Source organism: Megalobrama amblycephala, linkage group LG11 (genome assembly GCF_018812025.1).
Source record: "Megalobrama amblycephala isolate DHTTF-2021 linkage group LG11, ASM1881202v1, whole genome shotgun sequence".
NCBI classification, from domain to species: domain Eukaryota; kingdom Metazoa; phylum Chordata; class Actinopteri; order Cypriniformes; family Xenocyprididae; genus Megalobrama; species Megalobrama amblycephala.
This window is the reverse complement of record NC_063054.1, coordinates 27292237-27307355: the sequence shown is the minus strand read 5'-3', so window position 1 is coordinate 27307355 and position 15119 is coordinate 27292237. Positions and strand designations below refer to the sequence as shown.

Below are 15119 nucleotides of genomic sequence, written 5' to 3'. Positions count from 1 at the left end.
ATTTCATTAACCTCCAGAAAACTTGTAATGATTGTTTGTGGTGGAATTATGTTTCAGGTAGAAACGGACTCTGTCAGGGCCCTTTACAAAAGGAGCCTTGAATTGGACTGCACACTGAAGGAGCTAGACTGTGAGCTTAGGAGACTCCAAATTAAAAAAATTAAACTGGAGATCAAACAGCTTGAAACGAATATCTCAGTATGTGAACTTTATTAACCATGTTACACTTTATGAACACAATATATGAATATTTATTCATGCAACTTTCTTGCTCTTTTTCCCTCCCATAGCCACAAAACCAATAAAACACCTACACAAAAGACCTATGTCTTTCAATGTGAGTTTCAATGTGCTTTTATTAAGTGAAATATTGTATGGTAATTGCATCTCTGACAGCTGCGCCAGCTGGGTGGTCAAGTGTGATTGGGTCAATTTCATCGGGGAGATGTTGGTTCTGTGGTGGTAATCGCTCCTTTCTGATTGTAGCTATATTATGCAGAATGGCACATGCAGCTACAATCTGTGATGCTCTCTCTGGTGACACTCTTAAACGCCGAAGGCAGTTGAAACGTGCCTTTAGGATGCCAAAGGTCATCTCGATCTTGACCCTGGTTTTACTGAGGGCCACATTGAAGCGGTTTTGTGGCCCTGGCTGAGGGTCAGGATAGGGGGTTAGCAAAAACCTCTGGCATGCATAACCCCTGTCTCCTACCAACAGGCCATCAAAAAGCCCTGTCATAGAACATAAAATGGGAAAATTGTGTAGGATTTGCTGTCACAATTTAAATGGACACTTTAAGTGTACTGTACTGTACTAAATGTAGCTTACCTTCCTCAAAGCGCTGACACAACACAGACTCACGGAAAATTCTTGAGTCATGCACTGAGCCAGGCCATTTGGCATCCAAGCTTGTGATCATACATTCATGATCACAAGTCATCTGCCGATTAAATGTACAGTACATCATTTTCATATGTTAATGTTACTATTCATTTAAAGATTCATCTCACTGAAAATAAAGTCATCTCACATGTAGGCCTACCTGAACATTGAGGCTGTGAAAGGATTTTCTATTCACATAATCTGCCTCATGTTCTCCTAGAGCTGTGGAGATTGCAACATGTGTGCAGTCTAGTGCTCCTATGACTCTAGGGAATCCTACCATAAGATTAAAATAATAATCAACATTTAAAATCATTAACATGTACTTTTTTTGTACAATACGTTTAGGTAGCTACTCAAAGTGATTTTTTTTTTAAATGTAAAAGGTTAAATTTGTTAATGTGATGTCACTCTATCAATAACCTATATCTTACCGGCAATTTTATAAAAGCCCTCTTTTAAGGACATGGTCGATAAATGTCCGGGGAACACAATGAAGCTGTTAATGTACCCCTGCAGCGCGAGGACCAACTTGCGAATGGTTCGACAAACCGTGTTTTTCCCTAGGTTCTCCGCATCACCGACTGCATACAAGTATGTACCACTCGCAAAAAACCGCAACGCAATACATACCATTTGCGGTACAGTAAGGGCATGGCTTCGACGTGTCGCATTTCTTATGTGAGGCTCAAGAAGTTCGCAAATGTAAGAGATTCCTTCCGCGGAAAATCTATATCTTTCATACAAATAAGTCTCAGGGAAAGCAAGGGGATTTTGTCTGTCCCTAAAAACTCTTTCTCTACGAAGTGCTCGTCTAACAATTTGCGCGGAGATGTCTACAGGATTCGGAAGAAAAGGTGAAGCCATTGCAACAGACGCTGTGGATTAGTTACGTCACCTATATTTCTTTGCTCACAGCTGATTGGTCAAACTTCAGTCTGAGATCTCGAATCCAGAACATAACCTGCCCCGGAGCAGGTTAGCCGTGCAGCGTCAGATACCATGGCAACGAAGACTGATTTAAGACGAGCAACTTTCATAGTACCTAAAACCCAGGATTGGCGCAAACTAATCTGAAACTTACCTGGCTAGCCAGCTAATCCAGCTTCATGGTACAGGCCCCAGTTCAGTGACCGTTTGCTCCGCATCCATCTACCTGTTCACTGCGCTGCACACCGGAAAAAGTCATGACATGACCATGCGCGCCACACGTGCCACTGCTTAAACTGAAACTGACTGGTCTTCTTTTTGTTAGCGGTGTATAAAATGGGCAAACGGCTCTCAGAGAATGGGTTGTCGTGTCCACACATGTATTTATTTATTTATTAAATTATTATTATTATTTTATTTCATAAAATCGCAGCATTTTGCGTCATATAATCGCACAAGCTTGACATTGCGATTGCGATATGATTAATCGTGCAGCTCTATTTTAAATGCTTTACTTATCATTGTCAGCAATGTACAGAAATGGTCCTGTTGACAGTCGTCTCTGTAGGTCTTTATTAATATGAAGGTTCTGATTTGAGATTCTACTTTACTTTATAAGATTACTAAAGCAAATAATCTTGCCTTCTTCTCACACCAGGTGCTCCTGTGACCATGTGTCAGAAATGTCCCACCTATAAATGGCACTTGATAGTGACTCCCACACCTTACTGGACTGTTCTTTGGCACTTTCTTGACCTTTCTAATTTGTTGTAATCATTTAAAGAAAATGTACTAAACATAGGGCTTAAAGGGTTAGTTCACCCAAAAATGAAAATAATGTCATTTATTACTCACCCTCATGCCGTTCCACACCCGTAAGACCTTCGTTAATCTTCGGAACTCAAATTAAGATATTTTTGTTGAAATCCGATGGCTCAGTGAGGCCTCCATAGCCAGCAATAACATTTCCTCTCTCAAGATCCATTAAACATATTTAAATCAGTTCATGTGAGTACAGTGGTTCAATATTAATATTATAAAGCGACGAGAATATTTTTTGGTGTGCCAAAAAACAAAATAATGACTTATATAGTGATGGCCGATTTCAAAACACTGCTTCAGGAAGCTTCGGAGCACAATGAATCAGCGTATCGAATCATGATTCGGATCGCTTGTCAAACCGCCAAACTGCTGAAATCACGGGACTTTGGCACTCCGAACAGCTGATTCGATACACTGATTCATTATGTTCACTAACATTTTTCATTATTACATTCTAAAAACTTAAATGGTCACAATCATTGTCCAGTATTTGTTGTTTGAAAATGTTTTATAATGTTTTTTTTATTATAATTTATTTAAAGCCACAAGAACAAGAGGTATTACATATTCACATTATCATATTAACATTAGCTGCCAGGGAAAAAAAGAAAGAAGGGGGGAAAAAAGAAAGAAGGGGGGAAAAAGAAAGAAAGAAAGAAAGAAAGAAAAAGAAAAAGGAAATATTACATACATTTCAGTGGTTTCAGAGCATTAAATGTTTTCAGTGCTTTTTTGTTTTTGGTTTGTTCCAAAAGATTTACATATAAATTAAAGTCTTTTATAAAATGTGAAAAAATTGGTTTACATTGAGCCCACTTCTTCTTATGTATTTTCCTAATAAAATAAACACATGTACAATATGTAGTTCTTTACATTTCAAATTTTCAGAAAATGTTTTATACTGTTTTAATTGCTGTCCCTCGGGTTTGACGTCATTTAGCCTGGCCTATCAGATCCATTTGGGCCAAAATAAGTGTTTACATTAATTTGTTTACCAAGGAGACAACAGTGTCAGCGAAGATCACGTTTGAGATTAAATTTGAGCGTTGATGTGTGTGGAGAAAACAAAGAAAAAACCAAGGTAAATAGCTTGTGTTAGCAGAGTATTTTTATTGTGTGCCATGTTTCCACAGGCTGTAATTGTCAAATTAAGCATAAAAATATTAATAAAGAAAATCAATGAAGTCTGACAAACATTTTTCAAATGTCATTTGCACCGTCATTTCCACAGTTTCAAGAGTGCCATAGTTGAAGAAATCATTTGAATTAATTAATTCTACATTCTAGTTCAGTCTCGTGTGTGATGATTAGCCTACATTGTAGTCAAATGAATCCACACATTGATAATTTAACAAATAAAAATGATAAAAACAACCATCCTCAATTTGAGTGTTTATATTAGATTTGTTTTTAAATGGATATGTTTGTATGAACGTTAATATTATAAAATATTAGATAAGATATCAGTCACATATTATTTTGACATGAATTCATTATTTAATTTTCTGTTCTTTGCTCACTAGTCATTTTCCGGTGCCCTTTAGTAACTATTTCTGTAATACGGAAGCTGGTACAACACTGTGAAAACACACTGAACTGTGTGGCATCCGAGAAGGGTCAAGGTCTCAAATAAAGCTTTAAAACGAGAAACCTCTGGGGAGCTTAAGAACAATAACAGCTTTTTAACAAAGTAAATTTTTAAACAGCCCAGCTAGGTTTTATTTCAACAAATTTGTCTCTCACACACTGATTACTTTCCTGCTTTTGAATTGAATTAAATTGAGTTGTAAATATTTTATGAAAGTTCTGAGTAATACCTCTGTTCTTTAGAAGTTCTTTTGTTCTTATTACTTTTGTTTAATATCAATATATAGATTTAATTCATTGTCCTAATAATCATAACAGTACAGTCCAAAAGTTTGGAACCACTAAGATTTTTAATGTTTTTAAAAGAAGTTTCGTCTGCTCACCAAGGCTACATTTATTTAATTAAAAATACAGTAAAAAACAGTAATATTGTGAAATATTATTACAATTTAAAATAACTGTGAACTATTTAAATATATTTGAAAAAGTAATTTATTCCTGTGATGCAAAGCTGAATTTTCAGCATCGTTACTCCAGTCTTCAGTGTCACATGATCCTTCAGAAATCATTCTAATATGCTGATCTGCTGCTCAAGAAACATTTATGATTATTTTCAATGTTGAAAACAGTTGTGTACTTTTTTTTTTCAGGATTCCTTGATAAATGCTGTTCTTTTGAACTTTCTATTCATCTGAAATACAAAGCTTCTGTAGCATTATACACTACCGTTCAAAAGTTTGGGGTCAGTAAGAATTTTTATTTTTATTTTTTTTAAAAGAAATTAAAGAAATTAATACTTTTATTCAGCAAGGATGCATTAAATCAATCAAAAGTGACAGTAAAGACATTTATAATGTTACAAAAGATTAGATTTCAGATAAACACTGTTCTTTTGAACTTTCTATTCATCAAATAATCCTGAAAAATATTTTGTACAATTGTACACATTAAATGTTTCTTGAGCAGCAGATCAGCATATTAGAATGATTTCAGCTTTGCATCACAGGAATAAATTACTTTGTGAAATATATTCAAATAGAAAACAGTTATTTTAAATTGTAATAATATTTCACAATATTACTGTTTTTTACTGTATTTTTAATTAAATAAATGTAGCCTTGGTGAGCAGACGAAACTTCTTTTAAAAACATTAAAAATCTTAGTGGTTCCAAACTTTTGGACTGTACTGTATGCTTGACATATTTATGTGACATTCACTTCACTGAGTAAAAGTAAAACTTACCATTAATTGTATTTCCATGGAAGATACAGTAAAGGCGCCAAATTATTACTGGAAACATGACAATTACTACTTTTGCCCCTCTCGACCCATATTGTCTCTCTCTTTCCTTTATAAACTGAGCTGAAGATATTCACAGGAACTGTGAAAAGTGAACATCAGAATTGTTCCTTTAAAGTTACATATTCAGTTGATTGATTTGAAACAATTGGATAGGAGATGCATAGGAGAAATGTTAGATTACTGTACATGATAATTTGTCAAAAGTATAAATAAAGTATCCTGCAGTGGCCGTATCAGTCCAACAGCTCAACAACATTTCCTGAGAGGTCATTTCCTCACACTAACACCTTGAGAATGTTAAACCCCCCACTCTCCACCCCCAATGAAAGTGAACACAGTTTCCTGTTTGATCAGTGTTAGACAGGGGTATTTCCAGAGACTAGAATTCCACTGCTTATATTTGCTGATGTCACAAATGGATCCGGGAAGGGAAGTCCTGAACCATAGCCGAACTCCAATATAAAGGCAGCAGCACAGTGATTCCCAGACTAGAATCTCAAATCAGAACCTTCATATTAATAAAGACCTACAGAGACGACTGTCAACAGGACCATTTCTGTACATTGCTGACAATGGTAAGTAAAGCATTTAAAATATTAATTTCTATAATTTTAGTATCAATAAATATTATGTTCATCCAATTGATACAGTTCTTTAATTTTGCAGGGCGTTTGCGACCATGTACCTTTGCAATTTTTTGCCTTTCTTGTTGTTATTTCTTCAGGTAAGAAAGTAAACTATTCTAGTGTATAAACTCTACTGAGTAAATATAATCTGTAAACAGTTCATTCAAAGTTGCAATGGTTTAATTCTGCAGCGCTAAACATATGGAGAGGCACTGAAGGCTGGTCATACCATTACTCCGACTCCAAAATGAACTGGGTACATGCCAGACAATGGTGCAGGCAGCAGTACACTGACATGGTGGCTATCCAGAACAAAGAGGAGATTTCTCACCTCAACAACATCCTTCCAAAAGTCAGTGGATATTACTGGATTGGCATTCGTAAAACTGAGGGCAGGTGGACCTGGGTGGGAACTAACAAGACACTTACCAAGGAAGCTGAGAACTGGGCAGATAAGGAACCCAATAACGGAGGAAATAATGAAGACTGTGTGGAAATGTATATTAAAAGAGAGAAAGATGAAGGCAAATGGAATGATGAATCCTGCTCAAAGGAGAAGACTGCACTGTGCTACACGGGTAGGTAGACTTAAAGCATTTATAAAGTGTTGTAAGATCTTCTAACCAATGTATTTTTAATTGAAATAAAAAAAAAAAAGAGTAATTCTGCTGTATTCGTTGTATAATTGCAACCATCAATGAATAGTTGTGCACTTTTTCACCCTCAGCGTCCTGCAAGGATGACTCTTGTGTTAGTGGTCATGGAGAGTGTGTAGAAACCATAAACAACCATACATGCTCATGCTTTAAAGGTTTCTATGGAGAACAATGCGAACATGGTGGGTAGTAATTCTCCAGATACTGCTGACTTTATCTGTGTTGACATTGAAAAGTGAAATGTAAGTATGTTAAATTGTTTTTGCTTTTCAGTTGTAAAATGCAAACCAAATGAAGCCACACCAACAGATCATGCTCGTGTCCAGTGCTCTCATCTCAATGGAAATTTCTCATATGGCTCTCAGTGTGAATACTCCTGTGAGGAGGGTTATGAACTAAAGGGCTCCAGTACAACAAGATGCACTTCTACAATGGAGTGGTCAAGCAAACCACCAACCTGTGAACGTGAGTTGAATTTACACTTGGGAACATTTACATATTCTGTTCAAAACTGCTAAAATTAATTTTCTTTGAAATGTCTGTGAATACAGTTGTTCAGTGTCCAGAGCTGAACAAACCACAGGATGGTGTAATGCGGTGTAATCATCCGATGGGCCGATTCAGCTACAGATCCACTTGTGAGTTTGAATGTGAAAAAGGATACAAGCTGCGAGACTCCAGCTCCTCTACACTGTTCTGTGGAGCAGCAGGACACTGGAATAATTCACAGCCCACTTGTGAAAGTAAGAAGGGTCATGTTTTTACATAATGTTTAGTTGCACGTCAGCTCTTAGTTCTTTAAAACTAGGCACATGAGTTTATTCATGGTCCTGTTTTCTGTTTTTCAGTTGTAAAATGCAAACTGGAGGACGTCACCCCACCAGATCATGCTAGCGTCCAGTGCTCTGATCCTACTGATTTCTCATATGGCTCTCAGTGTGAATACTCCTGTGAGGAAGGTTATGAACTAAAGGGCTCCAGTACAACAAGATGCACTTCTACAACGGAGTGGTCAAGCAAGCCACCAACCTGTGAACGTGAGTTGACTTTTATATAGCTTTTATTTCTAGCTTTATTTTTATATTTTTAGTTTTAATTTGTCATTTTGTTATGTCAACTTTTGTCATTTTTATTTTTATTTTTTTTTTTTTTTTAAATATTACTGTTTAGTTTTAATTATATTTTTCTATACAATTTTAATTTATTACATAATTTTTTATCTTACTACTCAGTTCTTCACTGCCCGGCCCTTGACAGTCCTGTCAATGGAAAGCTGAAATGTACTTCAAGCTTTAGTTATGGGAGCAAATGCAGCTTCATTTGTGAAGAAGGATTCCTCCTCCAGGGGGCTTCAGAGATCAGCTGTACAAAAACTGCAAAGTGGAGTCAGGAACCACCTCACTGTGAAGGTAATAAACAAACTATTGTCTCTTTTATGGATTTACAGGTTGATTTATCGTAAACTAGTCTTTAAGTCTAAGTGAATTTTATCATACAAAATACTTTGTCTTTTTCAACTCTGTAGCAGTGGTCTGCCCACAAATTTTTGAGCCAATCAACGGGCATATGAACTGCTCATCTGAAAAACACACCTTCGGCACCATCTGCACCTTCAGCTGTCTTGATGGCTACCAACTTATCAGTAATGAGGTGATGTGCAACCTCAATGGGAGCTGGTCAGGGGAAGTGGCAGTGTGTCAAGGTAAACAGCTAACATTGATCGTTGTGGAATGTGATTTCAGTGATGAAGTGAGAAAAACATTCTACAGCTTTCCTTTTATCTGTATTTTCAGCACTTCCTGATCCTTCTGCATCACTTATCAAAGCGACAGAAGTGACTCTTGGAGTTGCAGGTATTGTCAGCAGCTCCAGTCTGTTCTTAGTCTACTGGATACTGAAGAGACTAAGGAGTAAAGGTGAGTCATTTTTTTTAAATTGCTACATACGATCCAGTATTTCATATGTTGTTAACTAGAATTTGTTCTTCCATATAATTCTTTAGTAATATACTCAAAATGAACTAAAATGCTAATTTATATGTCTTTTTGTTTTCAGCTAACAAGTTTAAACTGAACAGGTGAGAAATGGCTTATTTAGCAATTATATCTTAAGTTCTTACATCATTACTGTTATTTATCAATTTATTGCACCTGTTTAACTCTTTTGTCTATTTTAATTTTTAGTACCTCAGATATTGAGGATCCACCACAGGCTTATAAAACTGTTGAGAGTCTCATATAGAGCAGAAGAGCATCAAACTACACATGGTGAGCATATTTATATATGGCTATTAATAGTGATGTAGTTTATTTCAGTGAACATTTAATTGAAAAACTAATTCAACCTTCCTTTTCACAGGAATTTATCGCTACTGCATCGCTGGACATAATAATGTCATTTCATTTCCAAATGATTTGACACTTAAATGTGATAAAATGTTCTTCATTCTCAGTCTGATGGGCATTACCATTTTATCAGGCAACAGTCCCAACTAAATGTGACTTCTACTTCCCAATGGAAGCTTTTATTATTTACTTGACTGAACATATTGTTCTGTACGGTTTAAATATTCTCTTTTTATGTTATTAATATACACTATTTTTTGTACTATTTATTGTATTGTCTAATTAAAATTTTGTAAACCAATAAAGTTTGACTTTCATAATGTCATGACTTGGGTGTTTTAATGCCTATTCCTCTTTCAGGTGGGTGCCTTCAAAAAAGCATACATTTATAATTTTTCTACATCAAAGAATAAATAAACATTAAATGTGTTTAATCACTCCATTTAGAATAATTAGCAGTATATTTGAATCTTAATTGGATAGTTCACCCTAAACTGAAAATTAAATCATCATTTACTCACCCTGGTGTTGTTCTAATGCTGTGGCAGAACAGGATGTCCCACCTTTAAATGGTGCTTGATAGTGACTCCCACACCTTACTGGACTGTTCTTTGGTACTTTCTCAACCTTTCTAATTGATTGTAATCATTTAAAGAAAAATGTACTAAACATAGGGCTTAAGAAAACTTTCCATTGGGGGCAACGCTGTGCCTTAACTCCTGCTCCCTGACTACTGCTTGATCAGGAAATCATTCATATTCCTGAATCTGTATTAAATTTGAGGAATGTAACTAATCTCCATTCTGTTTTGCCAGTTTCCACTGAATAATAATAAAAAAAAACCTATGCCTTGTGTTTGAGTTATTGACATGGCTATTTTGTCATATTTAAACAGATTAAAGGATTAGTTCACTTTCAAATGAAAATTTCCTGATAATTTACTCACCCCCATGTCATCCAAGATGTTCATGTCTTTCTTTCTTCAGCTGAAAAGAAATGAAGGTTTTTGATGAAAACATTCCAGGATTATTCTACTTATAGTGGACTTCAATGGCCTCCAAACGGTTGAAGGTCAAAATTACATTTTCAGTGCAGCTTCAAAACGTTCTACACGATCCCAGACGAGAAATAAGGGTCTTATCTAGAGAAACCATCACTCATTTTCTAAATAAAATTAAAAATTATACGTTTTAACCATAAATGCTCATCCTGAACTAGCTCTCTTCTTTTTCTTCTCTATTAGAATTCCGGCAGTGTAGACACTGCTAAGTGTATTACTGCCCTCCACAGGTCAAAGTTTGAACTAATAAGTTGTTTGCAATCATGTGGTTCTGGTGACGCATGAAATACCGGTGGAGGGCAAGCAGTGAAAATTAGAATGGAAGAGATGGAGAAAAGTCTTTTCTGTGCTGGTTTAGAAAGGTATAAACAGAAAATCACAAAATATGTTGGATGTGATCTTTATGTTATGAAGATGAGCAACTTTTCCACTGAATTGAAAGACTTGATTGCCATCAAGGAGGAAGATATAGAGGATGTAAAGCTGCCGTCATGTCACGTTCAGTTCTAGTCTGGGTTTGTTTATATCGTGCTGCCTTTCTGCTAGTGAAGTTAGGGGCAGTATTTTGATTTTCTGTCACGATCGTGAAAAATGTCGCCATTGTAGGTCATTTATGCTGCATCGAGAATTGCAACAGGAGCTCACATCATCGTTCAAAGAAAAAACTGGATGGTGTAATACAATTGTTGCCTTTTATACATGTAAAAAACACTAAGGGAAGCAGGTTGAGGAGGTGACGGCCATTCTCATGGTAACCAGATCAACATTGTGAACGGAATACTACAAAACTGAAGTGACAACACCAAATTATCATTCAATGGGATAAAATAGCTTCTCTTCCCTGCAAACGATATGAAGAATGTGGATATTTAACCAAGTCAAAAAAAAAAATAAGGTAAGCAGGTATCCATATTCATTTCAGTATCAGCAGATGCAAAACACTATTAAAGGCGACAGCTTTTAAAGTTAAAAAACGATATAAGTTATAAAAAATGTTAAAAAGTTATGTAAAAGATATAAACACCTTCTGGGTTCTCGATTTTATCGATTTGAGCAACCATAAATGACGCAAAACATAAAAATTTTTAGTTTTTGATAGGATTCCTATATAGAAAAATCACTCCCTGCCCTCCAGACTCATTCGTGCTGCTGCTGTGATGTCATGTGCAAACAACCTACTGTTATATACTTGCACTAGCATATTGTATATGATGTTTTAGTTCAAACTTTAACCTGTGGAGGGCAGTAATACACTTAGCAGTGTCTACACTGCCGGAATTCTAATAGAGAAGAAAAAGAGAGCTAGTTCAAGATGAGCATTTATGGTTAAAACGTATATAATTTTTAATTTTATTTAGAAAATGAGCAATGGTTTTTCTATAAAGACCCTTATTCCTTGTCTGGTATCGTTTAAAGCCCTTTGAAGCTGCACTGAAACTGTAATTTTGACCTTTAACCATTTGGGGTCCGTTGAAGTCCACTATGGAGAAAAATCCTGGAATGTTTTCATCAAAAACGAGAGTTACGTATGTAACTGCGGTTCTATGAGTTCTGGATGACCGCCAGAGGCAGTGCTTCACACTGGATATTATCTCTCGTTGCAATTGCATAGGTCGAGTTTAATACCAACAAAGTCCCTCGTGACCAGGATGACTCGGGGTGCTCCCCTATTTAACCCCGTGACTTCCTGCAGACTGTCCCTACGGAATCTTCTCGCACCGACTCCGAGTGACAGAAAGCTCTGGCGGTCATCCAGAACTCATAGAACCGCAGTTACATACGTAACTCTCGTTCTATTTCGTTCTTCCTGACCGCCAGAGGCAGTGCTTCACACTGGATGACTTATAACAACAAGGTCACGAGGAGGTCCTGCTTACCCTTAAGAGGAAGTTGAGGGCCCAGAAAGGACCGCTGCCCCAATGGTATCAGAAGCCGCCACATTAACCCTGTAGTATCTGGAAAAGGTACTTGTTGATGACCATGTAGCTGCTGCACAAATATCACTAAGAGGAACACCTTTTAGTGCAGCCCAAGACGCTGAGATGCCCCTTGTTGAATGACATCTCACCCCCAATGGCACTGAATAATTATTAGATTTGTACGCATGGGTGATCACCTCCACTACCCAGTGCGACAATCTCTGCTTTGAGAGGGGCTGACCTCTTTTTGGCCCCCCGTGACAGAGAAAAAGTTGGTCTGATTGCCGGAAAGCTTCTGTGGCCCTCAGATAGGCCCGGAGGGCTCTTACTGGGCACAAAAGTCTGCTTCCCTCCTCCTGTGTACCCAATACTGTAGGATTAAACACTGTCAACTCAATAGCCTGGTTTCTAAAATTGTCAGAGAGCCTTTTGGGGAGAAATGCTGTGTTCGGCCATAATGTCACTACTGAACCCTCTGCATTCCAGCGCATACAGGATGTGCTGACTGATAACGCGTGGAGCTCACTCACACGCTTAGCCGAAGTAATGGCCAAGAGAAACGCTGTCTTCAGTGAGACCCACTTCAGGTCACTCTGCTCCAGAGGTTCAAACGGGTGCAATGTAAGAGATTTTAAGACTAGACTCAGGTCCCATGAGGGCACCCGAGTGGGCTGAGGAGGGTGCAGCCGTTGAGCACCTCTAAGAAACTGAGTAACCAAGGCATGAGTCCCCAATGGCTTACCATCTATTCGCACATGATATGCCGAAATTGCAGCCACATATACTCGCAAGGTAGACACTGTCCTATTATTTTCTAACAGAGACTGCAGAAAACGTAAAACCATGGGAACAGGGCATTGCTCTGGGGCCATTGCATGCTTCCTGCACCAATCAGTGAAGAGCTTCCATCGACAGGCATAAGCACTCCTGGTAGAAGGTGCTCTGGAGTTCAATATGGTGTTTTGCACCTCACGATCGCAGACTCTGAAAAGTGGTTCCGGCCCTTCAGAGGCCAAACACAGAGCTGCAGGCGGTCTGGATTCGGGTGCCAAATCTGACCCTCCAACTGGTGGAGAAGATCCCTTCTCCTGGGAAGGCTCCAGGGATCCTGCTCTAGGAGATTGTACATCATTGGAAACCAAGGTCTCCCCGGCCAGTTCGGCGCTACCAACAGCAGTCTGTGGTGTCCTTGAAGGACCCTGTGAACAGTTGCCAAGATCAATGGTATCGGGGGAAAGGCATAAAGTAACTGATCTGGCCAAGCGTTTGCTAGAGCATCCTGCCCCAGAGGACTGGATTCCTCCACTAGTGAGAACCAGAGACGGCAATGGGTCGATGTCGCAGAGGCGAAGAGGTCCACCTCCGCCCTGCCAAACCGCTGCCATATCATCTCTACCACCTCTGGGTTGAGTCTCCACTCCCCTGATGGAGGTCTGTGGCGCGACAAATAATCTGCCACCACATTTGACACCCCCGGAATGTGCATCGCTCTGATGCTTGCAAACTGTGGGAAGGCCCAAGTCAACAGTTCCTGAGATACCCGAAGGGACTGGCTGGACCTCGTGCCCCCTTGATGGTTGATGTGATAGACCACTGAAGTGTTGTCGGACCTGACAAGAATGTGCCTGCCCTTCAAAAATGGTGCAAAGTGCTTTAGAGCCAACTGTACTGCACGAAGTTCCAGGGTATTTATACTCTCGCTCTTCTCCTGGGGGTTCCAATGTCCTCTGACTGCTCTGTGTTGCCAGACTGCCCCGCAGCCTGCAAGAGACGCGTCGGTCTGGACTACCTCCCTCCGAGAGGGAATCACGCCCAGAGCAACCCCTTTGGTCAGATACGACCTCCTCCTCCATGGCTTCAAGGCCAGAAGGCATCGTTCTGTAATCTTGATCCACCTGTTCCTGTGCCAAACGGGATTCAAGTGGAGACTGTTCACCCATATCTGAAATGGGCGGAGTGACAGGAGGCCTAGCGGTATGACAGCAACTGCTGCCGCCAACATACCCATGAGCCTGAGGATGCACCTGAACGGAAGTCTGGCCTGCCTTCGAAACTGTTGTAGGAGGAGCTGTATATTGTCCACCCGCTGTGTTGATGGCGAGGCTTTCATTACTCGTGAATCTAGCATGACACCTATGAACCCCAAAGACTGACTTGGAGTTAGCTGGCTCTTGCTGAAATTCACAGAAAGACCCAGACGGGTAATATGTGACAGTAGCTGTGTGATTTCCAGCACTGCCTGCTCCTGTGAGTGGGAGCAAAGGAGCCAGTCGTCCAAGTACGGAAGCACTTGTAGTCCTGTAGCTTGGATTGGAGCCAGTGCCGCAGCCATGCACCTGGTGAAGACCCGTGGGGATAGGGAGAGGCCGAATGGGAGGACACGGAACTGATAGACCTGTTCCTGAAATGCAAAGCGTAGGAATGGCCTGTGTTGTGGAGCAATTGGAATATGGAAGTACGCATCCTTTAAGTCTACTGTGGTGAACCAGTGCTGCTGCCTGACCGCCTGGAGAACATCGGTTATTCGTAACATGTGAAATGGTAAGACCTTCAGGAACTTGTTTAGGCCGCGAAGGTCGAGTATGGGCCTTACTCCCCCGTCTTTCTTTGGAATTAAGAAGTATATTGAAAAGAACCCATCGAGCCGTTCTGACCCTTCTACTGGTTCGATGGCACCCTTCTGTAGAAGTTGCGCTATTTCTTGTTTTAGTGAAAATGAACTGTTGGGGTCTGAGACTATGGTCATTCTGATCCCGTTGAAAGCGGGCGGCCGCCGTCGGAACTGCAGCTTGTACCCCTGAGTTAGTGTTGCTATAACCCATGGGTCGGAGGTTGTTGTCTCCCAATAACTGAGCTGCTGAGGAGTAAAACGTCCGACGGCTGGCCGCAGACCTTCAGGTCCTGCGTCCCTGGCCTCTAAAATCCCTGGAGGGCCGTTGGCCAGGTGCTCTGCCCCTTGGGGCCTGAAATACTTGCTGTCCCCGAGCC

At 39.4% G+C, this 15119-nt stretch overlaps 2 protein-coding genes across 12 annotated transcripts in view; one reads left to right on the top strand and one right to left on the bottom strand.

Annotated features, from left to right (window-relative positions):
* The window catches only part of LOC125278184 (P-selectin-like), a 24305-nt gene extending 14828 nt beyond the window's left edge, over positions 1-9477 (top strand). For 7 of the 11 annotated variants that reach the window (XM_048207063.1, XM_048207062.1, XM_048207058.1 and 4 more), the window contains 9 exons: positions 7081-7272; positions 7359-7550; positions 7656-7844; positions 8040-8216; positions 8333-8509; positions 8601-8723; positions 8863-8884; positions 8991-9074; positions 9166-9452. In XM_048207063.1, the coding sequence (XP_048063020.1) occupies positions 7081-7272; positions 7359-7550; positions 7656-7844; positions 8040-8216; positions 8333-8509; positions 8601-8723; positions 8863-8884; positions 8991-9048 (1130 nt within the window). In that variant the 3' untranslated portion in view covers positions 9049-9074; positions 9166-9452. Of the gene's footprint in view, positions 1-7080; positions 7273-7358; positions 7551-7655; positions 7845-8039; positions 8217-8332; positions 8510-8600; positions 8724-8862; positions 8885-8990; positions 9075-9165 lie in introns of all 11 variants that reach the window. The other 4 variants (XM_048207051.1, XM_048207064.1, XM_048207052.1 and 1 more) reach the window with 4 other exon arrangements.
* LOC125278193 (putative nuclease HARBI1) lies at positions 194-2004 on the bottom strand. Its single transcript, XM_048207077.1, has 2 exons — positions 830-2004; positions 194-732 (listed from the first exon to the last, which is right to left on the bottom strand). The coding sequence occupies exons 1-2, from the start codon at positions 972-974 to the stop codon at positions 359-361; spliced, it is 519 nt and encodes a 172-aa protein (XP_048063034.1). The 5' UTR covers positions 975-2004; the 3' UTR covers positions 194-358.
* Positions 9478-15119: the final 5642 nt, after the last annotated feature.

Bases quoted from the DNA above. Each gene is read 5' to 3' on its own strand.
- LOC125278193 (XM_048207077.1), bottom strand. From the start codon at position 974: ATGAAAATGATGTACTGTACATTTAATCGGCAGATGACTTGTGATCAT. The intron at 733-829 runs GTAAGCTACATT...GTTCTATGACAG, and splicing joins GTGTCAGCGCTTTGAGGAAG to GGCTTTTTGATGGCCTGTTG.